This window comes from Bos mutus, chromosome 28 (assembly GCF_027580195.1).
Source record: "Bos mutus isolate GX-2022 chromosome 28, NWIPB_WYAK_1.1, whole genome shotgun sequence".
NCBI classification, from domain to species: Eukaryota; Metazoa; Chordata; class Mammalia; order Artiodactyla; family Bovidae; genus Bos; species Bos mutus.
In genome coordinates this window covers 23,272,087-23,299,913 of record NC_091644.1, presented here as the reverse complement: position 1 = coordinate 23,299,913, position 27,827 = coordinate 23,272,087, and the positions used below count along the sequence as shown (strand labels likewise).

Genomic DNA, 27,827 nt, shown 5'->3' with positions numbered 1-27,827 from the left:
GGACTCTGACAGCAGTGACTCAAGAAAAACATGTACTATTCTTATGTTTTGACTTGTTCTGTAGATTCTTTTTTACTTTTTTCTTCCCCCCAGTTGTAGTTGTCTTTTTATTGTCACTGTTAAGCTTTTGAGCTTTTTTCTTTTTTTTTCTCAGTCACATTTTTTATTGTGACCTCTACCTCTATGTTGGGCTTTTGTGGTTCTGGAGAGTTTTCCTTTTCCTTTTCTTTTTTTATTTTCTCTTTTTAATTTTAATTAAAAAATTTTTAAAACCTACTATTATTTTTTCTACATTTATTCCTTTGTTGGCTTTTCCTACTGTTCTTTTCCCTTGCATTTAATCTTTAATATATATAAATCTTCTTAATCTATCTCTATTTAACTTTGCATTACTATTCTTTCTTTTCTTTCTTTCCTTTCCTCTCAACATATTTATTAGTTTAATTTTCATTGCTTGATTACCCAATTGTCACTTTGCTTTAGTTTTGTTTTCTACGTTTGTGCTTTTAGTTAGTTTTGTTCTGGTAGATATAATTTTTGGTTTCCTTTTTTCACCAGGTGGATCTACTGTACTTTATTTTTGTTGGATTGTTTTGATTTTGCTTATGGGTATATAAATATATGTCTATATTCAATCCCATTTTTTTATTGTTGTTATAAACCTCTGCATACCCATTGGGCTTTGGCACCTCTGTGGAGTTTTCCTTTTTTATTTTATTTTTTTATCTTTTTTTTTCTTCTTCTGTTTTTTCTCTCATTTTATAATCTTAAGTTTCAATTTTTTAAAACCTATTATATATTTTCTACATTTTTTCCTTTGTTTTCCTTTCTACTGTTCTTTTCCCCTTGCAATTAATCTTTAATGTATATAAATCTTCTTATCTACCTCTATTTAACTTTGCATGTCTATTCTTTTTTTCTTTCCTTTCTTCTCAATGTATTTGTTGGTTTTGTTTTCATTGCTTTATTCGCCACTAGGCACCTTTCTTTAGTTTTGTTTTCCAGTTTGTACTTTAGTTAGTTTTGTTCTTCTGTTCAGTTCAGTCGCTCAGTCATGTCCGACTTTTTGCAACCCCATGAATCACAGCACGCCAGGTTTCCCTGTCCATCACCAACTCCCAGAGTTTACCCAAACTCATGTCCATTGAGTCAGTGGTGCCATCCAGCCATCTCATCCTCTGTCGTCCCCTTCTCCTCCTGCTCCCAATCCCTCCCAGCATCAGGGTCTTTTCCAATGAGTCAAGTCTTTGCATGAGGTGGCCAAAGTATTGGAGTATCAGCCTTAGCATCAGTCCTTCCAATGAACACCCAGGACTGAAGTTTTGTTCTTAACTGCTAAATATAATTTTTCATTTTCTTTCTTTGCTGGGTCAATCTATTGTACTTTGTTTTTGTTGGACTGTTTTGACTTTGCTAATGAGTGTATATGTATATGAGTATATCCCATTATTGTATTTTTTTTAATTTTATTTTATTTTTAAACTTTACAATATTGTATTAGTTTTGCCAAACATCAAAATGAATCCGCCACAGGTATACCCGTGCTCCCCATCCTGAACCTTCCTCCCTCCTCCCTCCCCATACCCTCCCTCTGGGTTGTCCCAGTGCATCAGCCCCAAGCATCCAGTATCGTGCATCGCACCTGGACTGGTGACTCGTTTCATACATGATATTATACATGTTTCAATGCCATTCTCCCAAATCTCCCTACCCTCTCCCTCTCCCACAGAGTCCATAAGACTGATCTATACATCAGTGTCTCTATTTTTGTCTCGTACCTGATTTTGTAACTGCCTTTTGGGCTTGATCTTTGGTTTCTCATTTTTGGATATTTGTTTTAATCTCACTTAATTCTATAACAAACCACTTGTTGAAGCTTCATTCTTCACCAGAGATTAAGCCCTGAGCCTTTGGAGTGGGACCACTGACTTCAAGACCCTAGACTATAAGAAAACTAACCCTAGGGAGTACCAAATAGTGAGAACTCACACAAAGGAAACCACTTCAATACAAGACCCAGCATCAGCTAACCACCAGTAGCACCCTGTGCAGGACACTTCATCTAAACAAGGAAGAAAACAAAAATACAAACTCGATAATCAGCAGACAGCATTACCACCTCACTCAGCCTTGCCCATCAGAGGAAAAACAAACAAAAAAAGAAACAAAAACTGAGCAAAAATTTCACCCTATACAAAGCTTACACAAACCACTGGACCAACCTTAGGAGGGCACAAACCAAAAGGAAGAAAAAAATTCAACCTCAAAGCCCAGGAAAAGGAGATCTCAAATACAATAAGTTAAAAAAAGAGAAGAAAAGAAAAGGCAGGAAATACTACAAAAATGAAGGAAAAAACTAGAAACACAGAAGTCCAAATAAATGAAGAGGAAACAGCTAACCTACCTGAAAAAGAATTAAGAATAATGATAATAAAGATGATCAAAAACCTTGAAAACAAAATGGAGAAAATGCAAGAATCAATTAACAAAAACCTAAAATAATTAAAGAATAAACATACAGACACAAACAACACAATTACTGAAATTAAAAATACTCTAGAAGGAATTAATAGCAGAATATCTGAAACAGAAGAACAAATCCATGAACTGAAAGATAAAATGGTGGAAATAACTTCTGAAGAGCAGAATAAAGTAAAAAGGATGAAAAGAACTGAGGATAGTCTCAGGGTGCCATTGCCTTCTCCACAGAAACCTCTGGGACAATACCAAATGTAGCAACATTCAAATTATAGGGGTCTCAGAAGAAGAAAAGGAAAAGAAAGGGTATGAGAAAATTTTTGAAGAGATTATAGTTGAAAATTTCTCCAACATGGAAAAGGAAATAGTTAATCAAGTTCAAGAAGCACAAAGAGTCTGATACAGGGTAAACCCAAGGAGAAACATGCCAAGACACATACTAATCAAACTAACAAAGACTAAACACAAAGAAAGAATATTAAAAGCAGCAAGGGAGAAGCAACAAGCAATATACAAGGGAAACCTCATATGCTTAACAGCTAATCTTTCAGCAGAAACTCTGCAGGCCTGAAGGAAATGACAGGATATATTTAAAGTACTGAAAGGGGAAAATCTACATCTAAGATTACTGTACCCGGCAAGATCTCATTCAAAATTGATGGAGAAATAAAAAGCTTTACAGACAAGCAAAAGTTAAGAGAATTCAGTACCACCAAACCAGCTTTACAACGAATGTTAAAGGGACTTATATAGTCAAGAAATACAACAGAAGAAAAAAGATCTACAAAATCAATCCCAAACAATTAAGGAAATGGCAATAGGAACATATATATAATTACTTTAATGTATGGAGCCAAGAACACACAGGAGTAGGACCAGATTAGAATATGAGCTGCTCCACAGCCAGTCCACAGATCAGCACAGTATTGGAGGGCATTCTAGGTGAGGTTGACTGTGACTCCCAGCAAGGGAAAGGACTCTCAGAGCAGTGACTTGTGGACACGGGGAGAGTGGAGGGGAGGAGTGGGTTAGATGTATGGAAAGAATAACATGGAAACTTACATTGTAAATAAGTAAGTGAAAATCTCTCAGCTGTGTCCGACTCTTTGCGACCCCAAGGAGTATACAGTCCATGGCATTCTCCAGGCCAGAATACTGGAGTGGGTAGCCTTTCCCTTCTCCAGGGGACCTTCCCAACCCAGAGATTGAACATAGGTTTCCCGAATTGCAAGTGGATTCTTTACCAGTTGAGCCACAAGGGAAGCCCAAAACTTACATGACCATATGTAGAATAGATATCCAACAGGAATTTGCTGTATGGCTCAGGAAACTCAAACAGGGGTTCTGTATCAACCTAGAGGGGTGGGATGGGAAGGGAGATGGGAGGGAAGTTCACAAGGGAGGGGATATATGTATACCTATGGCTGATTCATGTTGAGGTTTGACAAAAAACAACAGAATCATGTAAAGCTATAATCCTTCAATAAAAAAATAAATTAAAAAAATGAACTGAAAGATAAAGATACAAGATACAATGAAAATCACAGAAATTAATAATATATGTTGGTAAACTATACAGAGTTAAAACAAATAATTATACTGTTGTGTTCTGAAAATTGCTGATATTAAAATTTTAAACAAAATTGTAAAAAGTTAAAATCTTTGTGTTCAACACATATGATCTATGTATAGCTTAAGGAATAAACAAAATGAGTGGTGTCAAGAGCTTAAATTTATGTTACTCCATTATTTTTTTGTTTGGGTAATATTGATTCCTGCTTTCTTCTGAGTTCAACTTGTGTTTATTTCTTTTAAATTAATTGATTTCAATGGTTAGATATCCTGCATATGGATATATGTATTGTATATCCATATGTAATACTTTTCACTGTGGCATATACAATTATATATGCATTCTATTTAGACTGTTATAAGTTCTGGGTATAAAACAATAAACAAGTCAGATTTCTTATTTTTGTTAGGGATATTGAGGCAGCGCACATATAAACAAATGAACTAGGTAATCCAATAAGCACTAATTATAAACTGGAAAGTAACAGAGTCTTGTGATATAGATAAACAGGTTATAAGAAGTCTTTACAACAGATGGTCAAGAACTTCTCTGATGGATATCCTAAGACTAGAAGAAACAGCCATGGAAACTCATGCAGGTTAACCCTTATATCTGTTTTTATTTCTTTTCCTTTGTCTCAGTGTTTATGTTCTACCCTCTTTGCTATATCTTTGGCTATAGCTATTCATCTTTTACAATTTCATTCTATCCCTAACCAATTCCCCATTCCCTTCAATCTAGAATATACTCTAGTTATTTAGAAATCTCTAGATCATGTGATCAGCTGCCTTCTTAATTTACTACTTTGATTATCTTTCTTTTATTATCTACTCTTTTCTCATCTACCTTGTAATGAATTAAGAAGGGTTTTTTTCTTTGTCACCACTTATTGAAGCCACTTAAACAAAAGTAACCATAAATTTAGAATTGCCAGAACTGTACTATCTTTTCAATCTTCACTTTAATTAAGACTCCTTCATGCAAAATAATTAATTGATCATTCACTGAAACTTAACTATGATTCAAGAATCATTCTTTGCATATAACAAAAATTCTTATTATGCCTTGAGTGCTTTGTCTTTATGGGATTCTATTTCTTCTTCTCACTTCTTAAAAGCTTTTTTTAATCTCTTGACTTTGTCCTTGTTGCTTTTATTTTAATTTTAGATTCTGACTGTATACATAACCTTTATACTAGAGAAGTCTCTTTGCCACATTTATCAAGCTGATATAAAATAGTTTTTAGTTCAGGTTTCTTTCCATGATGTATTGTTTCCCATGTAAAAAGTATGAACACTCTTACATGCAGCTCAATAACAAAAGAAAAGAAAAAAAATGAATCAAAGACTGGGCATAAAACTTAAATAGAAATTTCTCTGAAGAAGACATACAGATGGCCAAGAGACACATAAACAGATACTCAACATCAGTAATTAGAGAAATGTAAATCAAAACTATAATGAGGTACCACCTCACACTTGTCAGATTGGCCTTTATCCAAAAATCTACAAGCAATAAATGCCAGAGAGAAAAGAATCTTCCTATACTGTTGGTGGGAATGTAAATTGGTATAACCACTATAGAGAATAGTATGGAGGTTCCTTAAAAAACTAAAACTAGAACTACCAAATGACCCAGCAACCCAACTCCTAGGCATATATCACAGAAAAGCATAATTCAAAAGGGTGCATGCACCCTGTTGTTCACTGCAGCACTATTTACAATAACCAGGACATGGATGCCACCTAAATGTCCATCGACAGAGGAATGGATAAAGATGTGGTACATAATACAATGGACTAATACTCAGCCATGAAAGGGAATGAAACATGGGTGGACCCAGAAGTCATCTTACTGAGTGAATTAAGCCTGAAAGAGAAAAACAAATATCATATAATATCACTTATATGTGGCATCTAGAAAAATGTTAGAGATGAACTATTTGCAAAGCAGAAATAGATTCACAGATGTAGAGAGGAAACTTATGGTTACTAAGGGAAGATGGCAGGTAGGAATGAATTAGGACTGGGATTGACATATACACGCTGCTGCTTCTGCTAAGTAGCTGCAGTCATGTCCGACTCTGTGCGACCCCATAGATGGCAGCCCACCAGGCTCCGCCATTCCTGGGATTCTCCAGGAAAGAATACTGGAGTGGGTTGCCATTTCCTTCTCCAATGAATTAAAGTGAAAAGTGAAAGTGAAGTCGCTCAGTCGTGTCCAACTCTTAGCGACCCCATGGACTGCAGCCCACCAGGCTCCTCCATCCATGGGATTTTCCAGGCAAGAGTACTGGAGTGGGTCGCCAGTGCCTTCTCTGGTATACATACTACTATGTATTCAATATCACAGTAATCCAAGCCTATGCCCCAACCAGTAACGCTGAAGAAGCTGAAGTTGAAGGGTTCTATGAAGACCTACAAGACCTTTTAAAACTAACATCCAAAAAAGATGTCCTTTTCATTATAGGGGACTGGAATGCAAAAGTAGGAAGTCAAGAAACACATGGAGTAACAGGCAAATTTGGCCTTGGAATATGGAATGAAGCAGGGCAAAGACTGATAGAGTTTTGCCAAGAAAATGCACTGATCATAACAAACACCCTCTTCCAACAACACAGGAAAAGACTCTATACATGGACATCACCAGATGGTCAACACTGAAATCAGACTGATTATATTCTTTGTAGCCAAAGATGGAGAAGTTCTATACAGTCAGCAAAAACAAGACCAGGAGCTGACTGTGGCTCAGACAATGAACTCCTTATTGCCAAATTCTGACTGAAATTGAAGAAAGTAGGGAAAACCACTAGGCCATTCAGGTATGACCTAAATCAAATCCCTTATGATTATACAGTGGAAGTGAGAAATAGGTTTAAGGGCCTAGATGTGATAGATAGAGTGCCTGATGAACTATGGAATGAGGTTCATGTCATTGTACAGGAGACAGGGATCAAGACCATTCCCATAGAAAAGAAAGGCAAAAAAGCAAAATGGCTGTCTGGGGAGGCCTTACAAATAGCTGTGAAAAGAAGAGAAGCGAAAAGCAAAGGAGAAAAGGAAAGATATAGCATCTGAATGCAGAGTTCCAAAGAATAGCAAGAAGAGATAAGAAAGCCTTCTTCAGCGATCAGTGCAAAGAAATAGAGGAAAACAACAGAATGGGAAAGACTAGAGATCTCTTCAAGAAAATCAGAGATACCAAAGGAACATTTCATGCAAAGAGGAGCTCGATAAAGGACAGAAATGGTATGGACCTAACAGAAGCAGACGATATTAAGAAGAGATGGCAAGAATACACAGAAGAACTGTACAAAAAAGATCTTCACAACCCAGATAATCACGATGGTGTGGTCACTGACCTAGAGCCAGACATTCTGGAATGTGAAGTCAAGTGGGCCTTAGAAAGCATCACTACGAACAAAGCTAGTGGAGGTGATGGAATTCCAGTTGAGCTATTCCAAATCCTGAAAGATGATGCTGTGAACGTGCTGCACTCAATATGCCAGCAAATTTGGAAAACTCAGCAGTGGCCACAGGACTGGAAAAGGTCAGTTTTCATTCCAATCCCAAAGAAAGGCAATGCCAAAGAATGCTCAAACTACCGCACAATTGCACTCATCTCACACACTAGTAAAGTAATGCTCAAAATTCTCCAAGCCAGGCTTCAGCAATATGTGAACAGTGAAGTTCCTGATGTTCAAGCTGGTTTTAGAAAAGGCAGAGGAACCAGAGATCAAATTGCCAACATCTACTGGATCATGGAAAAAGCAAGAGAATTCCAGAAAAAACATCTATTTCTGCTTTATTGACTATGACAAAGCCTTTGACTGTGTGGATCACAATAAACTGTGGAAAATTCTGAAAGAGATGGGAATACTAGACCACCTGATCTGCCTCTTGAGAAATTTGTATGCAGATCAGGAAGCAACAATTAGAACTGGACATGGAACAACAGACTGGTTCCAAATGGGAAAAGGAGTACATCAAGGCTACATATTGTCACCCTGCTTGTTTAACTTATATACAGAGTACATCATGAGAAACGCTGGACTGGAAGAAACACAAGCTGGAATCCAGATTGCCAGGAGAAATATCAATAACCTCAGATATGCAGATGACACCACCCTTATGGCAGAAAGTGAAGAGGAACTCAAAAGCCTCTTGATGAAAGTGAAAGTGGAGAGTGAAAAAGTTGGCTTAAAGCTCAACATTCAGAAAACAAAGATCATGGCATCTGGTCCCATCAGTTCATGGGAAATAGATGGGGAAACAGTGGAAACTGTGTCAGACTTTATTTTTCTGGGCTCCAAAATCACTACAGATGGTGACTGCAGCCATGAAATTAAAAGATGCTTACTCCTTGGAAGGAAAGTTATGACCAACATAGATAGCATATTCAAAAGCAGAGACGTTACTTTGCCAACAAAGGTTCGTCTAGTCAAGGCTATGGTTTTTCCTGTGGTCATGTATGGATGTGAGAGTTGGACTGTGAAGAAGGCTGAGCGCCGAAGAATTGATGCTTTTGAACTGTGGTGTTGGAGAAGACTCTTGAGAGTCCCTTGGACTGCAAGGAGATCCAACCAGTGCATTCTGAAGGACATCAGCCCTGGGATTTCTTTGCAAGGACTGATGCTAAAGCTGAAACTCCAGTACTTTGGCCACCTCATGCGAAGAGTTGACTCATTGGAAAAGACTCTGATGCTGGGAGGGATTGGGGTCAGGAGGAGAGGGGACGACAGAGGATGAGATGGCTGGATGGCATCACTGACTCGATGGACATGAGTCTGAGTGAACTCCGGGAGTTGGTGATGGACAGGGAGGCCTGGCGTGCTGTGATTCATGGGGTCACAAAGAGTCAGACATGACTGAGCGGCTGATCTGATCTGATCTGATGCATAAAACAGATAACTAATGAGAACCTACTATATAACACAGAGAGCTCTACCCAATACTCTGTGATGAACTAAATGGTAAGGAAATCTAAAAGAGAGGGGAATATATGTATATGCATGACTGATTCACTTTGTTGTACAGTAAATACTAACACAACATTGTAAAGCAAATATATCCCAATAAAACGAAAAAAAATAAATGTGTGAACTCTTTATGCCTAAATTCAAATTTAATTTTTACTAGAAATATGTTTCTTTCATGTGTATTTCCTATCTAGGTTAATTATATAAGCAGCATAACAAACATTTATTAATCTTCACTTTCAGAATAAAACATTAGAATAAGCATGAGTGATTTGTTTAGAAAAATGTAAATATTATATTAATTATCTTAATATAAGAAGTATAGTAGAAAGAAGTTGGGTTATAAATGAAATGTAGGACAGAAGCAATAAAAGGCAGAAGAAAGGATAAGAGTGCATATTTCTTCATCACACAGAGTGAGAAGTTGAGATATAACTAATATACATATAACAATATACATTTTATAGTTAAGAAATGTTATTAAGGTCTACAAATATAAACAATAAAATAATAAACTCATAAAAGTGGAAAACATGGAAGAAAAAGTAATATAAATGCCATATATTCTCTTTTGCAGGAAAAGCCAATAAATCATATCTCATAAAGTATATTGCTTAGAGACATAGAGATAATCATAAGGAATGATATCAGATAAAGTTAAAAGTATTTACCTGCCTCTCCTTTGTGGAGGTAAGGATTGTTTTTCATAATTTTTAAATTACTCAGTGGGTTTTAGTTTGATATTTCCCTATTTTACACACACACACACACACACACACACACACACACACAGATATGTAGAATATAGTACATGTCAGTTGTAATATATTAGTATTTTTATATATGAGGAAAACATATGTGTGTATGTGTTAATGTTGTTTGAATCAAGTTTCCTAGGAATACTGTAGTATCTTTTAACATGTAAATTCAAGTTTGGTATTATATATGGAAAATGTTTTTGATTTAGACTTTATATATTAGTTGTATTATTTCTTAATTCTTCAAAGGGAGTCTTGCCTCCATTTCAAGCTTTTCTTCCTCTGAGTATTTTATTTTTTTCTTAAAAATCTTTATCTCATAGTCATTCTTTTGGTTAATCTCCTGCTTGTCTTCCCCTTATGGAATTTTTATTTGAATCTATTTTCCTTTGGGCACTAAAATTTTTCAACTTTTAGACATTTTTATCTCTTAATTTCCTCCCTAAGTCTTATTAACTCATTGCATTTCTCATTTCCCTTTTCTCTTTTAAAATTTATCTTACTTTTTGATTTTATGAATCCAAGTTTTAAAATATGCGTCTCCAACTCTTTAGTTTTTGAATTTCACTTTAGTTTGCAGTATTATGTTGCAGTTTTATTTGGGTTTTGTATTTGTTTTCTAGATGTGAGGTTTCTGTTACCTCTGTCTGAGGTAAATTGTTCTGATGCTGTTTTTTCAGCTTTATTAAAGCATAATTGACAAAAATGCATTTATAGTGTACAATGTGATGGTTTGATATATCTATATTCTGTGAAATGATTACAACAATCAACTTAATTAGCACATCCATTACCTTACATGATTACTTTTTTTTTTTTTTGCATGAGAACTCTTAAGATTTACTCTCAGCAAATTTCTGTATCAATATTTATGGTCAACATGCTATATATTAGATCTTCAGAAATCATTCATCTTATAACTGAAAGTTTGTAATCATTGACCAACATCTCTCCATTTCTCCCACTCCTCAAACCCCACCATTCCACTCTCTGATTTATTTTTTTTTAAGATTCTACATATAAATTCATAAATTATAATAGTATTTATCTTTTACTGTGTGACTTATTTTACTTAACATAATGCCCCCCAGGGTCATCCATGTGTCCCAAATGGCAGGGGTAGGGTTTCCTTTATTACAACTGAAAGAATTCATACATATCATTTATTTAAATGTATGCTGCTGCTGCTGCTGCTAAGTCGCTTCAGTCGTGTCCGACTCTGTGCGACCCCACGGACTGCAGCCTACCAGGCTTCTCCGTCCATGGGATTCTCCAGGCAAGAACACTGGAGTGGGTTGCCATTTCCTTCTCCCATTTAAATGTATAATATATACAAATTTATTTTTATATACCATGTTTTTTCTATCCATTCATTGATGGACACTAAGATTGTTTCCATTTTTTTTTTACTATTGCGAATAATGAATGAACATGGGAACAACAGTATCTCCTAAAAAATATTTCATTTCCTTTGCATATGTACCCAGAAGTATGCTCATTTTCTATGTCTCATTATGTAGCTTTTTTTGTCATCGATCTGAATCTTCTCCATTTTGGGCAGGGATCCTAGACAACAGCACTATCTTTAAATCATTACTGTGAAATATATACTATCCTAGGACTTCACTGGTGGCTCAGAAGGTAAAGAATCTACCTGCAATGCAGTAGACTTGGGTTTGATCCCAGGGTTGCAAAGATCCCCTGGAGGAGAGCATGGCAACCCACTCCAGTATTTTTGCTTGGAGAATAGCCATGGACAGAGGTGCCTGGCATGCTATAGTCCATGAGGTTGCAAAGAGTCGGACACAACTGAGTGATTAAGCACACATACTTTCCTTTGTGGGTAACATTAAGATGGTGGTGTGGGGAAAGGGAAAGGTTGACATATAATGTGATTCTCTTTCATTTCTCCAGGTTATTTCCTATTGATGTTTCTCTCTATATATATATATAGATAGACATTATGTCCATTACATTACATGTATGTATGTATATGTATTACATTCAGATCAGATCAGTCGCTCAGTCATGTCCGACTCTTTGCAACCCCATGAATCGCAGCACGCCAGGCCTTCCTTTCCATCACCAACTCCCAGAGTTCACCCTGTATTACATTGCATATATATATATGTAATGGACATATATATATACACACACATATATATATATGTAATGGACATATATATATATATATATATATATATATATATATATAGTAGAAGAATTGTCCATTCTTCTACTAGGACATTTAAAATTTTTTTAATATATGTAAGAATTCATCATATATAAATAACATCAAAATTTTGTTATTTTCTATTACAGATGTTTATTCGATTTTTTATTTATATTTCAGCATGGTTTAGGACATTCTATTGATACTTAGAGCTTTCCATGATATTCAATTTCATGATCCATTTTTATGAGGTCTTTGTGCATAATGCTTAGAAAACTTTTCTCAGGCTTAACATGAGTGAAATATTCATGAATATTTTCCATTTATTATTATTTTTAAATTACATTTATGTCATTACTCCATCTAAAAGTTATTTTTATGCTTAATGTATGCAATATAAATGAATAGTTTTATAAGTACACTAGATCTGCTTCAGAATATTCTATTCTGTAAATTATTTTAATTCTTCTAGTTTTGTTCATTTAGTAACTGGTAAGACAAGCACTCTATACATTACAGTTCTTTGGCTAGTTCTATAAAATAATATTTTGAAGTTACAGTCACCCTGCTTATTTAACTTATATGCAGAATACATCATGCAAAAAGCCAGGCTAGATGAATCACAAGCTGGAATCAAGATTAAAGACAATTTCTTTAACAAGTGGTGCTGGGAAATCTGGTCAACCACTTGTAAAAGAATGAAACTAGAACACTTTCTAACACCATACACAAAAATAAACTCAAAATGGATTAAAGATCTAAACGTAAGACCAGAAACTATAAAACTCCTAGAGGAGAACATAGGCAAAACACTCTCTGACATACATCACAGCAGGATCCTCTATGATCCACCTCCCAGAATATTGGAAATAAAAGCAAAAATAAACAAATGGGACATAATTAACCTTAAAAGCTTCTGCACATCAAAGGAAACTATTAGCAAGGTGAAAAGGCAGCCTTCAGAATGGGAGAAAATAATAGCAAATGAAGCAACTGACAAACAACTAATCTCAAAAATATACAAGCAACTCCTACAGCTCAACTCCAGAAAAATAAATGACCCAATCAAAAAATGGGCCAAAGAACTAAACAGACATTTCTCCAAAGAGGACATACAGATGGCTAACAAACACATGAAAAGATGCTCAACATCACTCATTATCAGAGAAATGCAAATCAAAACCACTATGAGGTACCATTTCACACCAGTCAGAATGGCTGCGATCCAAAAGTCTACAAATAATAAATGCTGGAGAGGGTGTGGAGAAAAGGGAACCCTCTTACACTGTTGGTGGGAATGCAAACTAGTACAGCCACTATGGAGAACAGTGTGGAGATTCCTTAAAAAACTGGAAATAGAACTGCCTTATGATCCAGCAATCCCACTGCTGGGCATACACACTGAGGAAACCAGAAGGGAAAGAGACATGTGTACCCCAATGTTCACCGCAGCACTGTTTATAATAGCCAGGACATGGAAGCAACCTAGATGCCCATCAGCAGATGAAAGGATAAGAAAGCTGTGGTACATATACACAATGGAGTATTACTCAGCCATTAAAAAGAATACATTTGAATCAGTTCTAATGAGGTGGATGAAACTGGAGCCTATTATACAGAGTGAAGTAAGCCAGAGGAAAAACACCAATACAGTATACTAACGCATATATATGGAATTTAGGAAGATGGTAACAATAACCCGGTGTACGAGACAGCAAAAGAGACACTGATGTATAGAACAGTCTTATGGACTCTGTGGGAGAGGGTGGAAAGATTTGGGAGAATGACATTGAAACATGTAAAATATCATATAAGAAACGAGATGCCAGTCCAGGTTCGATGCACGATACTGGATGCTTGGGGCTAGTGCACTGGGACGACCCAGAGGGAGGGTATGGGGAGGGAGGAGGGAGGAGGGTTCAGGATGGGGAACACATGTATACCTGTGGCAGATTCATTTTGATATTTGGCAAAACTAATACAATTATGTAAAATTTAAAAATAAAATTAAAAAAAAAAGATTGCTGGGAGAAATATCAACAACTTCAGATAAGCACATGACACCACTCTAATGACAGAAAGTAAGGAGGAACTAAAGACCCTCTTGATGAAGGTGAAAGAAGGGAGTGAAAAAGCTGGCTTTAACTCAACATTCAAAAAACTAAGATCATGGCATCCGGTCACATCACTTCATGGCCAATAGATGGGGAAAAAGTAGAAGCATTAATAGATTTTATTTTCTTGGGCTCCAGAATCACTGCAGATGGTGACTGCGACCATGAAATAAAATGATGCTTGCTCCTTGGAAGAAAAGCTGTGATAAATCTAGACAAAATATTAAAAATAAGAGATATCACATTGTAAACAAATGTCCATACAATGAAAGTTATGGTTTTTCCAGTAGCTTTTGAACCTCAAGCTCCAAAACTTTGGCCACCTGATGCAAAGACCTGGCCCACTGGAAAATACCCTGATGCTGGGAAAGACTGAAGACAGGAAGCAAAGGGGGCAACAGAAGATGAAATGGTTAGATGGCATCACTGACTCAACAGACATGAGTTTGAACAAACTTTGGGAGATGGAGAGGGACAGGCAAGCCTGACATGCTGTAGCCCATGAGGTTGCAAAAAGTCAGACATGACTTAGCGACTGAACAACAGTAACAATAAGAAACATGTTCATTATTTCTAGAATACACACACAATGAACAATTCCTTCGTGCACATCATTAAGTCTTCGTAATTTCAAATATATCTGGTTGATATCTCCATATATAGCTATGAAAATCAATCATTCAGAAAGCTCCAATAGAAATCATAATTAGATTTACCATTTTTTTTTTTTTTTTAAAAAAAGCTAGTATAATACACAGAGAAGGTTCTTGAGGGTGAAGGCATTAAGTGAAGTGAAGTGAAGTCATGTCTGACTTTTTGCGATCCCATGGACTGTAGCCTACCATGCTCCTCCGTCCATGGGATTCTCCAGGCAAGAATACCGGAGTGGGTTGCCATTTCCTTCTCCAGGAGATCTTCCCCACCCAGGGATAGAAACCAGGTCTCCTGCATTGCAGGCAGACGCTTTACCATCTGAGCCACCAGGGAAGTTCAAGTGGCTTCTAAAATTGTCCCTGAGGTGTTTATGAGAAACTCTGCCTCATTTATTTATCAAACCTCTAGAAACTACCTATAACTTTCTAATTCTTTATCATTTACTTTCCCCATACCACTTAATTTTTAGCACCTGACGCTCCAAGAAACTCAAAGTTTCACTAATTTGACAAATGTTTCTAAGATGATAAATATTACACACCAATTCCCATATAATTACCTTGTGAAGTCTGTCATCTCCATCATGATCATACACATCTTCTTGGCCAGAACAATGATATCATTGCTCGTATCGTCCCATATCTCAATTTCAGCATCCAACTTGCTCTTCACTTTCTTGAAGTCAGCAACTTGCTCAGCGATCTTTTCCTTTTCTGCCTCAGGCAACTGAGTCATCTTAGCCTAAAACAGGTGATAATTCAATTTATAATCATTCCATTATGTCAAATACATTTTACAATGAAGTGATTATTATCAGATGTTTATAAAATGCGTTCCTTTAAGAATAGAGACATAATGCTTTTTTGTTTTAAATTTATTTTTAATAGAATTGCTTTACAACACTGCATCAGCTTTTGCCATACATCAGCACGAATCAGCCATAAAGTCATATAACACAACTACCCAGATTTAACTTTTTATATGAAATCTATTGATTCATAATTGTTTGCAACAACGTTAGAATGTAAAATTACAGTATTCGTTAGAACTACAACATTAAATTAATGAATGTCAAAGTATAATTTAATATATGACATATTTAAATCTATTCCTTAATATAAATGTAGGACTTCCCAAATTTTGAATGTATTATAAATTAATTCAAACATAATTTAACATCTCACATGTTAGACAAGTATATACCTCTTATACTAACAGTATGCCTCAAAAGGTACAAATATAAAAAAATATTGAAATGAGACTATGTATAAATATGTATATATTTACATTAATAGATGGAATTAATTAAACACTGAATACACATTGGTAAACAGTACAGTACACATTTATAAATCATATGTATATAGATAAGCACATTTATAAAATTCTAAGGATTAATGTGTATATGGTGCATATAAACATATTCAAGTGTGTATGTGTACACAAACTATCTGAGGGAAGAATAAAAATGTTATAGGCAAAGTTTGCTAAGGCAGCCCTCCCTAATTAGCATCCTGAGATTTGAGGTGTAAATTCTTAGGCACAGTGAATTTAATGCACTGGTGTAGTAGTATTCTTTGTATATAGCATATTTTGAACAGTATGCAGACTTGCCTCTTGCATTTGACATTTGAAATGTGGGATCATAGTAAACCATCCACATTACTGTGATGTGTGCTTAGTCACCCAGTTGTGTCTGACTCTTTGTGACTCCATGGACTGTAGCCTGCCAGGCTCCTCTGTCCATGGGGATTCTCCAGGCAAGAGTACTGGAGCGGGTTGCCATGCCCTCCTCCAGGGTATCTCCCCAGTCCAGTGATCAAACCCAGGTCTCCTGCTTTGCAGGTAAAATCTTTACCATCCGAGCCACCAGGGAAGCCCACCATATCACTTACACTACCATATAAACAATTATAGCACCTGAAACCTATGACTTTTTATCAAATAAAAAAGAACTCTGAAATGAAAGTGATTTGATAATATTATTCAAGGTCATAAAATTTCATGAGATTGTCTACTCAATCATCTTGTCAAAAAAGAAATTCATACATAATCAAAAAGTATAACAAGCACATAGGTTTGAGATGGAATATTTATAAGTGATAAATCCTATATAAGTGGAATTTTATTTGATTATTCATAGGAAATATATGATAGCTACAATTCCTATGCATTTCCAGATGTTAATTTCTAGTTTACCTATCAATGGCAAAATTGGAAGACATAATCTAGAAAGCTTTGCAAAAGTATGATTGCTAGATTCAGAATACTGAAAACACATTTTATTGGGCAATAGTGTACAAGAACAATGAAACACTAAAATATATTAATGGAAAGAATTATAAGAATGATCAATGGAAAATCTAACCAAAAAATAAAAATCACAGAACCAATGTCAATTATCTGCCATTTATTACCAATCAGAGGCCTAATTCAGGGTCTAAAATAACTTGGTATTTTTAAATTTTCAGGATTAATCATCCATACTTCAGTTAGCACAAGGCTTGATACATATTGAGTGTACAGTAAATGATAGTTTCTTCTTTATTTCTTTTATTTTTTAACTATACCACATGGCATGTGGAATCTTAGTTTGTTGACCAGGGATTGAACCCACTACTGCCTTGGAAGCTCAGAGATGTCACCAGGGGATGGCCGGGGAAGCTCAATAGTTATCTCTTATTCAATGAAAATATCAAAAAACAATCACATATATAGCACTTAAATTTGCTTTGTTTTCCTTATTTATTTCAAGAACTAAAATAAGCTAGGAGACTAAACTTTTGATTGATGAATGTATAGATGACTCTTCCTTAGGAGGTAAAAATAGATTGTAGTTTCTTTTCTCAGGAAACATGGCCTATGTGATAAGCTTATAAGAAGAGCAACTCTTATTGCTGCTGGTATGTGGCAAAACATGTAAATAAAAACATAGCTACCTTTTAAATCAATAGTATACAAGCCATTAATAAAGCTGTAAAGTACTAACCCACTAAACTAGCTGGAAAACAGAAATGAATTTTCCTTTCTTCACTACCAGTCATTATCATTTTCTCCATTTTCATAAAAAGGTAATTAAAGTTGCAAATAATGAAACCATAGATCAATTTATTTGGGGCCCCTTTTTATAGTCTTTATCTCAGAGATAATAAACGTATGACTCTGGATCTAAGAAATAATTTTGAAGTGTATTCTGGAATATTGTGGAAACATTTTCACTGTCTTCATGATAAAGTTCAAACTATTCTAGAGGCAATCTGATTAAGTGTATTCCAAGTTCTGTTCCTTGGAATGTCACTAATTTCCAATATGATCTTGAGGAACTCACTTAACTCTCCTGTCTACATTTCCCCAGACACAAAACAACAATAATTGCAACTGCTATCCACCTGTCATGCAGGAAATAGAGTCAATTATTCGATAGCATTGAGACTGACCCTGTCCTGGACAAGAATTTCATGGATTGCACTCAATTTCTTTAATAACATCTCAACTCACATGGTGAATTACACTTGGCAGATATTTACTCCTGACAAGATAAAGGCCAAAAGTCAGGCAATAGTTTATAAAATTAAAAGTTCTAGAGAATTCTGACCTTTTTTATTACATGAGGAAAAACAAGAACAAGAAAGCATTAAATTACTGAGTGACACCTTAACTGAAGATTTTAGTGCTTCTGTGAATGACTTATTATATGCCATCAATCAATTTCAATTATTATGAAAATATCAAAATAGAACTTCAGAGAATATTTGATATTTAGGAATTATGGGTGAAAGTTCCTTATTGGATTATATTTTTGCAGGATAAGCAAAGAACTGAGGTACGAACTTAAAGATAAGTCAAGTAAGTGGAATTTCTAACATTATTACTGGCTGGCTAAGTGGTTCTACTCCTGCTCAAATATATAGAATATAACTCTGATATAAAGAGTTATTAAAGGCTTTTTGAATCCCTGCCATCCAAATGAAATTATATTGTATGTTAACTGATTAAAAAATTTATTCCAAAAGATAATGAAAATAACATTACATATGCTAAATACTCTTCTAGGCAAGTTAACATATATTTAAAATTTAATCATCATAGCAGACCTATGAGGTAAGAACATTCTTACTCTAATATTATGGATTATGAAACTGAGTCTCTAAAAGGTTAAGTGATTTACTCAAGATTATAGTGTTAGTAAATGGTAGAACCAGGATGAAAACCCAGAAACTCTAGCTCCAGAGTTTTCATTCTATCACCATGCCTGCAAATGAGAGGACTACCACCCACCAAATATCAAAATATCTACCTTCTCCTCAATGGTGTTTCTCTATCACCTTCTATTTTTGAAATGCTTATTGTCCATAATATGTCTCATATAATTTAAAATCGAAGTTTTCTTATTTGTAAATTAGAAAAAATGATATTGACTGAACAGATTGTTTTAGAGATCAAATGAATATGAATACAGCTTTTAAAGTTCTTAAGTGCTGTTAAATGCTAATGGTTACTCATACTGAGAGATTCAGTTCTTCACTCGATACAGTTAGTGATCCTCAGAATTCTAAGGCTATTCTCCTCTCTTCAACAAAAGCTCCCATTAGCCTATAAGACATTTTCAACTAATACATATATCATTTATAATTTTAGCTCTGAAACAGAGGTTACCAGAATTTTTCAAAAAACCAAGATAGTACATCTATAGTAGTATATATTTCACAATAAGTCTATTACTTTAACTCTGCTGCTGCTATAATGCAAAAGCAGTAGTAGACCCTATGCAAACAAATGAGCACGACCATGTTCCAATGCAACTTTATATGGACATTTTAATTTGAATTTCATAAAATTTTCACATGTCAAAAATATTATATTCTGATTACAGCTGTCCTGAATTTCTTTAACCATTGAAAGATGTAAAACAAACAAACAAACATTTCTATCTCATGGGCTAAAGAAAAACAGTCAATGGGCCAGATTTGACCTGCTGACTAGTTTGCCAGCACTTGCCAAATCCTTTATCTTTATTTTCAAGTTTGTCAGCAGTACTACCTGCCTCAGGCTTGTAATCTTACTTTTTTTTAAGTCCTCTCCTTGTATCTATCCCATTCTGTTAGGCACAATGGTTGTCCATTTTATCACCAGTACATTTATCACATTCACCTCTTTCTTTGTATTTCACTTACTATTATACAAGCTCAGATCTTAATTTTCTTTCATTTTCAATCCTTCTGTCTTGCTACCACTTGATTCAATCTGAATTTGATAAGATTGTACAATTGTTCAGCCTAAAACATACCATTCATGTCTTCTTATTGAATGAAGGATATAAATTCCTCAAATATCACCATTAAATTTAAAGTAGAAAATTCACATAGAAAATTTCCCAAACCATAAATGTACAATTGAACAACTTTTATAAATTGAGTGAATCCATGTACTGAACACACAAATTTAAGAAACACAAAAATTAGCAGCATCCCAAAGGCCTCATGTGTCCTATTATAGCCACTATCTCTCAAGAACAATCACATCATCACCTGTATTTCTAAAGCTATAGATTTTCCTGTTTCTGAGCCTTATAAAAGTGGAATAATAACAATACTCTTGTACCTGGCTTCTTATGTCAAGCTTTTATATATTTGAAATACATCTATAATTGATGCATGTAGTTATAGTCAGTTTATTCTCATTGCTCTATACAGACAGTATTCCACCTTGTGAAACATAAAACCATTTACTTACCTGTAAATCTATTAATGACCTTTTGGGAAGCATTCTATTTTTGATTGTTATGAATAGTGAATATTCTTATATTTTTCTTTCTGTGCACATACCGTTGCATTCTTGAGACTATATCTAGGAGTGGAATTACTATGACACAGGCTTCACTATGACCTTTGTCTCTATGAGCTTTCAATGTTATTTCTCCTTCCTTTCAGGCACTTTACACTCAAGCTGCTGCTGCTGCTGCTGCTAAGTCACTTCAGTCGTGTCCGACTCTGTGCAACCCAATGGATGGCAGCCCACCAGGCTCCCCCGTCCCTGGGATTCTCCAGGCAAGAACACTGGAATGGGTTGCCATTTCCTTCTCCAATGCATGAAAGTGAAAAGTGAAAGTGAAGTCGCTCAGGCATGTCCGACTATCTGCGACCCCATGGACTGCAGCCTACCAGGCTCCTCTGTCCATGGGATTTTCCAGGCAAGAGTACTAGAGTGGGGTGCCATTCCCTTCTCTGTACACTCAAGCTAAATCAAGCTATTTGTTGTTGCAGGTAAATATCTTAAGGTATTGCCCACTAATTATTTTGCTCATCTTCTTTCCACATCTCATCTTTGTTGGTCCAAACTTAATTATATTCCAAGCCAGATGCATTGAGTATATCTTTCTTCTCCAGCTATATGTAATTATTCCTTTGAAAATCTCAGAACATGTTATGAAATCTTCTCTCAGGATCTTTATATTGTTCTCTGTTGTAGCCTAGTTGTTTATGAATGTGAATATCTTATTTTACTAGATGAAAGGTCTTTGAAAGTATAACCATCTTTCAGAATAATGGTGGATCTACTTGTTGCTGTTGTTGTTGTTTTGGTCTTCTGCTCCTAGACTATTGTTGTTATTTAGTCACCAAATCCTGTCTGACTCTTGGACTGTAACCCACCAGGCTCCTCTGTCCATGGGATTTCCCAGGCAAGGATACTAGAGTGGGTTGCCATTTCCTTCTCCAGCTCCTAGACTGAATGTTTCCTCAAAGTTGGGACATATATATGATATATGTTTGTTTCAAGTTGTTAATAGAAGCTGTCAACACATAAAGAAAAACAGGAGTGTAAGATCAAAAATTTTATAGCACTGATCTTGTATTTTCTTGGTCACTTACATTTACACATTTCCTAAGCTCCTACCTCTAAAAGGGAGAAATTAATTTCTCTTATTTTATCTGTTCACTTCTCTTTTCATTTTTTTTTAAATTTAATTTTGTCTTATATTTGAGTATAGTTGATTTACAATATTGTGTTAGTTTCAGGTGTACAGGAAAGCAATGCAGTTAAACATATACCCATTCTTTTTCAGATTTTCTATTCCCATGTAGGTTATTACAGAATATTGAGTAGAGTTCCCTGTGCTATAGGGTAGGTCCTTGTTGATCATCTATTTTATATATAGTAGTGTGTACATGTTAATCTCAAATTCCTAATACCCTACTTTCAAACAGAATTTTGTTATTCCTCTATCAGTCAGTTCAGTTCAGTCACTCAGTCATGTCCGACTCTGCAACCCCACAGACTGCAGCACACCAGGCTTCCCTGTCCATCACCAACTCCTGGAGCCTTCTCAAACTCATTGTCCATTGCGTCAGAGATGCCATCCAACCATCTCATCCTCTGTCATCCCCTTCTCCTCCTGCCTTCAATCTTTCCCAGATCAGGGTCTTTGGAAATGAGTTAATTCTTTGCATCATGTGATCAAATTATTGGAGTTTCAGCTTCAGCATTAGCCCTTCCAATGAATATTCAGGACTGATTTCCTTTAGGATTGACTGGTTGGATCTCCCTGCAGTCCAAGGAACTCTCAAGAGTCTTCTCTAAGATCACAGTTCAAAAGCATCAATTCTTCAGTGCTCAGCTTTCTTTATAGTCCAACTCTCACGTCCATACATGACTACTGGAAATACCATAGCTTTGACTAGATGGACCTTTGTTGGCAAAGTTATTTCTCTGCTTTTTAATATGCTGTCTAGGTTGTTCATCGCTTTTCTTCCAAGAAGCAAGCATCTTTTAATTTCATGGCTATAGTCACCATCTGCAGTGATTTTGGAGCCCAAGAAAATGAAGTCTCTCACTGTTTTCATTGTTTCCCCATCTATTTGCCATGAAGTGATGGGACCAGATGCCATAATCTTAGTTTTCTGAATGTTGAGCTTTAAGCCAACTTTTTCACTCTCCTCTTTCACTTTCATCAAGAGGCTCTTTAGTTCTTCACTTTCTGCCATAAGGGTGCTGTCATCTGCATATCTGAGGTTATTGATATTTCTTCCAGCAATCCTGACTCCAGCTTCTGCTTCATCCAGCCTGGCATTTCTCATGATGTACTTTGCATATAAGTTAAATAAGCAGGGTGACAACATACAGCCTTGACATACTCCTTTCCCGATTTGGAACCAGTCTGTTGTTCCATGTCCAGTTCTGTTGCTTCTTGACCTGCATACAGATTTCTCAGGAGGCAGGTCAGGTGGTCTGGTATTTTCATCTCTTAAAGGATTTTCCACAGTTTGTTGTGAGCCACACAGTCAAAGGTTTTGGCATAGTCAATAAAGCAGAGGTAGATGTTTTTCTGGAACTCTCCTACTTTTTCGATGATCCAGCGGATGTTGGCAATTTGATATCTGGTTCCTCTACTTTTCTAAATCCAGCTTGAACATCTGGAAGTTATTTCTCTAACACTACACTAATTGCACAATTGATCTTATCTTTTTCCTACTTTTAAGTTTCACTAAGCTCATCACTACTACCTAAAATAGTGATATGCTTATATTAGTTTTTTTAATTTTTTTTTACTTAAAACATCAAATGATTTTCATTACCTGTTTTAAAAAAGATAGGAAAAAAAATGGTAATAGAAAAAAGGCAAAAAAAATGGTAATAGAAAAAAGGCAAAAAAAATGTTGTTATACAGAGGTTCATTCAAATCTCTGCTCTGTCAAATACTAGCTTTGTAGACAGTAACTTAACTACCTGCAGTTTCATCACATGTTAAATAATAATAATCTTATTAGGGGTTTTCTGACCATTGTCTGTAAACAATGGTACCTAGAATATATTAGAGTCTTAGTCAATGGTGCTTACAATTAATGTATATAACTACAAGAGCATGGCCTCCAAGAGTTTCTAAAATATTATGGAAGTGCAAGTCTCTCAGTCATGTCTAACTCTTTGTGACCCCATGGATTACAGCTTGCCAGGCTTCTGTCTCCATGGAATTTTCCAGGACAGAATACTGGAGTGGATAGCCTTTCCTTTCTCCAGGGGATCTTCCCAACCCAGGGATTAAACCTAGGTCTCCCGCAATGCAGGCAGTTTCTTTACAATCTGAGCCACCAAGGAAGCCCATTATGGAAAAGGGCACTTAAAAATACTCACATAGCTATCTCATAGAGTTGAAGAAGCAATCAAGTAATACACTGAGTAAATATATTCCATAAGCAAAACCATATAGTAGAGAAGCTCACCATAATTCTCTTATTTGCAGAAGTTCTAGAATCTAAATTGCTTATTTTGTAGATAAAGAAACTGAGTCCTAGGAAAAAAGGCTCTTGAAAAATGTTATCCAGCTAGTTAATGGCAGATTTGTTACATAAATCTACCTGTTGCCATTATTAATATTTCTTTCTTTCCATAAAATCACTTTGCTTTCATTTCAGTCACTCAGTCATGTCCGACTCTTTGTGACCCCATGAATCGCAGCACACCAGGCCTCCCTGTCCCTCACCAACTCCCGGAGTTCACTCAGACTCCTGTCCATCGAGTCAGTGATGCCATCCAGCCATCTCATCCTCTGTCGTCCCCTTCTCCTCCTGCCCCCAATCCCTCCCAGCATCAGAGTCTTTTCCAATGAGTCAATTCTTTGCATGAGGTGGCCAAAGGACTGGAGTTTCAGCTTTAGAATCATTCCTTCCAAAGAACACACAGGATTGATCTCCTTTAGAATGGACTGGTTGGATCTCCTTGTAGTCCAAGGGACTCTCAAGAGTCTTCTCCATCACTTTGCTTTACTTAGCTATAAATTTTATGTGAAAATTGAATTCTTAAGCAAATCATATGATTCTGCTTCCTTCCCTATCCATAAACTGGGATAGAATACAGTAAGAGTATTTAATTAAAATAAGTAATCCACAATTACTATTTTATAAATATTAGAAATTTCTAATTGATTAATATTATTAATGTGGGTGTTAATTATTATTAACATTAATGTGAATGTTAATTATTATTAACATTCAAAATAAAATGTTTTTAAATATTAAAAATATGCCTGATGTATGCATATTAGATAAATATTTCTGAAGGAAGAATTCTTATTCTTACCTCCAGAGTTTATTGACTAGTAGCATTTATAATTTTTAAATAAGCACAGAGGCATTTGGGAATGAAGATGTTTTTAATATATCAAAAATATAAGCAGTAGAATATTTCTAAATTGGAGTTTAGAAAATCTAAAGTACTGCCAGCAGAAATTCAAGTTAATTAAAATTTGGAAAAAAATGTATTAAACAAGTGTTTTTGGATTGATTTTAAGCATACTAAATTGTAATTTCAAACATATTCTTGAGAATTCATTAAGGAAAGTTTTCCATAATATTTTAAAATGATATTTATAGATTGAAATTGGACTCTGCTTTAAGGAATAATATACATTTCTATATTTTTATACATAGTCTTTTACATCAAATTTATAAATATATTAGCTTTACAAAGTTCTCCATTTCCTCATCTGTCAAAAAAAATTAGTACTCTTAAAATCTTGTGGGATATACTCACATATTCCTACTAAAGAAAACCTATCTCATTTTATTATAAAACATTATAGTCTTCAGGGGCTCGGTTGAAACAGAGTTAAGTATTAAATCATCAGGCTTAACTTGATTGATTGCCTACCTTATAATGGTAATTATAATAATGGAAATTAACATTTGTTCATGCTTCCCACATGTCAGTCACTTTGCTAAGCACTTTTGAAAAATTACACCATTTGAATAATAATATTCTAAGGTTCATATTGTTAATATCTACCTTTTACAATCATGGAAAAGAGGCCTGTAGGGGACATATACATATTACCTATAAATGAAGAAACACTTCCAAGGTGTTTTTGTTGTTTTTTCTTTTTATGCTATCAGTTCAGTTGTTCAGTCGTGTCCGACCCTAAGCGACCTCATGGACTGCAGCACGCCAGGCTTCGCTGTCCATTACCAACTCTCAGAGCCTACTCAAACTCATATCTACCCAGTCGGTGATGCCATCCAACCATCTCATCCTCTGTCATTCCCTTCTCCTCCCGCCTTCAACCTTTCCCAGCATCAAGGTCTTTTCCAAAGAGTCAATTCTTCGCATCAGGCGGCCATACATCTTTATTTATGGCTTCATTTGCAGCATAGATTTTAGCACTAGGAGTTAAATGTTAGCCTTAAGAAAAACAGTCATATACTGCTTTCAAAACAACTTATGTCTTGGTTTTAGGATAAAATAAAGCTGTAAAAAGCATTTGGAAAACAGAGAAATTTGAGTATAGATTGTTAGAAAGTATAAAAAGTGATTATTAATATTCCTGTAATGATAACAATATTGTGGTTATATAAGATAATACAAATTATTTTAGGAGATACTCACTGAAATATTTAGGCATAAAATGTTATGATGTTGCAAACTTCTTTGAAGTGGTTTAGAAATACAAAGCAATTATGACTCTGGAAGTATGTTAAAAGTACTGTATCTAGATCATGGAAATATGTGTGTACATTACAGAAGGGTTAAATTTTTCCATACATTTAATGGAAAAATAAAATCAATAAATAAAATTTAAATAAAATTAAATTAAAATTTTAAAAGAATTATTTTAAAAAATTTAAAAGCTTGGAAAACAGATATTTTCTATTTTCTTATTTTGTCAAGGTATCAGGGATTTTTATAGGCCATATAGTTTATTCTCTTATCCTAAAATACAATTTCATCTGTCATATCACTGATCAAAGATGCTTCAACCTCTCTTTGGACATACCTGAAGCCTCTATTCTGAGTTCTCTGGTATTAAGAGACAAGTAAGTTTTACTAATAAAAAGTGAAAGAAAGTTAAAGTCGCTCATTTATGGCTGATTCTTTGATACCCCACAGTCCATGGAATTCCCCAGGCCAGAATATTGGAGTGGGTAGCTTATCCCTTCTCCAGCAAATCTTCCCAACCCAGGAATCCAACCCAGGTCTCCTGCACTGCAGATGGATTCTTTACCAACTGAGCTATCAGGAAAGCCCCTATCAGTAAAAACAAAAATTGAATGAGATTCATGACCTACGAAAGTAATCCTCATATAGTTAAATATGACTGAAGATTCACAGAAAACAAGTTCATTCAGGATCCTGGTGTGTATGATGATTGAAATTTAAGTAAATGTGACTATGGTTTTTCCAGTAGTCATGTATGGATGTGAGAGTTGGACCATAAAGAAGGTTGAGCACCAAAGAATTGATGCTTTTGACTGTGGTGTTGGAGAAGACTCTTGAGAGTCCCTTGGACTGCAAAGAGATCAAATTAGCCAATCCTAAAGGAAATAAATCCTGAATATTCATTGGAGAGACTGATGCTGAGGCTGAAGCTCTAATACTTTGGCCACCTGATGTGAAGAGCTGACTCATTGGAAACAAGACCCTGATGCTGGGAAAGATCGAAGGCAGGAGGAGAAGGGGACGACAAAGGATGAGATGTTTGGATGGCATCACCAACGCAATGGACATGAGTTTGATCAAGCTCCAGGAGATGGTAAGGGACAGTGATGCCTTGCGTGCTTCTCTCCATGGGGTTGCAAAGAGTCAGACATGACTGAGGGGCTGAACAACAAAAATGAGTATTCTTATCTATATGGTCCTCTATATTTTTTTTAATATAAACATTATAAGGATTTAGAATAATTTATATTCAATTGCATCATTTTTTTCTTTAGATCTTCATTCTAGGTTTCTATAATACTTTTTGTCTCAGGTCTTGCCAAGGCTGAAAAAGTAGAAATCCTCAGGCTTTGAAGCTACACTGCTACACATAAATAAGGAACAATTCAATAAATAAATATTATAAAGGCTGGGAGAAATCCAATCAAGTCTTAAAAAGCCCATTCATTTTATTTACAAGACTGCCTTTAGGATGTGACTCAGACCTTAGCAAATTATACTTTGCACACAATTTAAGGAAGTTTAGTTACCTGAATTCCATGCCCCAGTTTACAGTAAATTGGAAGTAGACAGAAAGAATGCTAGTCTGACCTCAGGAAAGGAAAATAAAATCTATCAAAGAAGTGACAGAAAGCTCAGATAACTTGGGGTCTTTCAGTTTATGAATAAACTT

General features: G+C 35.3%; 1 protein-coding gene across 5 annotated transcripts in view; it reads right to left on the bottom strand.

The window, feature by feature from the left end:
- CTNNA3 (catenin alpha 3) overlaps window positions 1–27,827 on the bottom strand; it is a 1,958,943-nt gene that overhangs the window by 150,354 nt on the left and 1,780,762 nt on the right. For all 5 annotated transcript variants that reach the window (XM_070364862.1, XM_070364864.1, XM_070364866.1 and 2 more), the window contains one exon: window positions 15,288–15,469. In XM_070364862.1, the coding sequence (XP_070220963.1) occupies window positions 15,288–15,469 (182 nt within the window). The remainder of the gene's footprint in view (window positions 1–15,287; window positions 15,470–27,827) is intronic.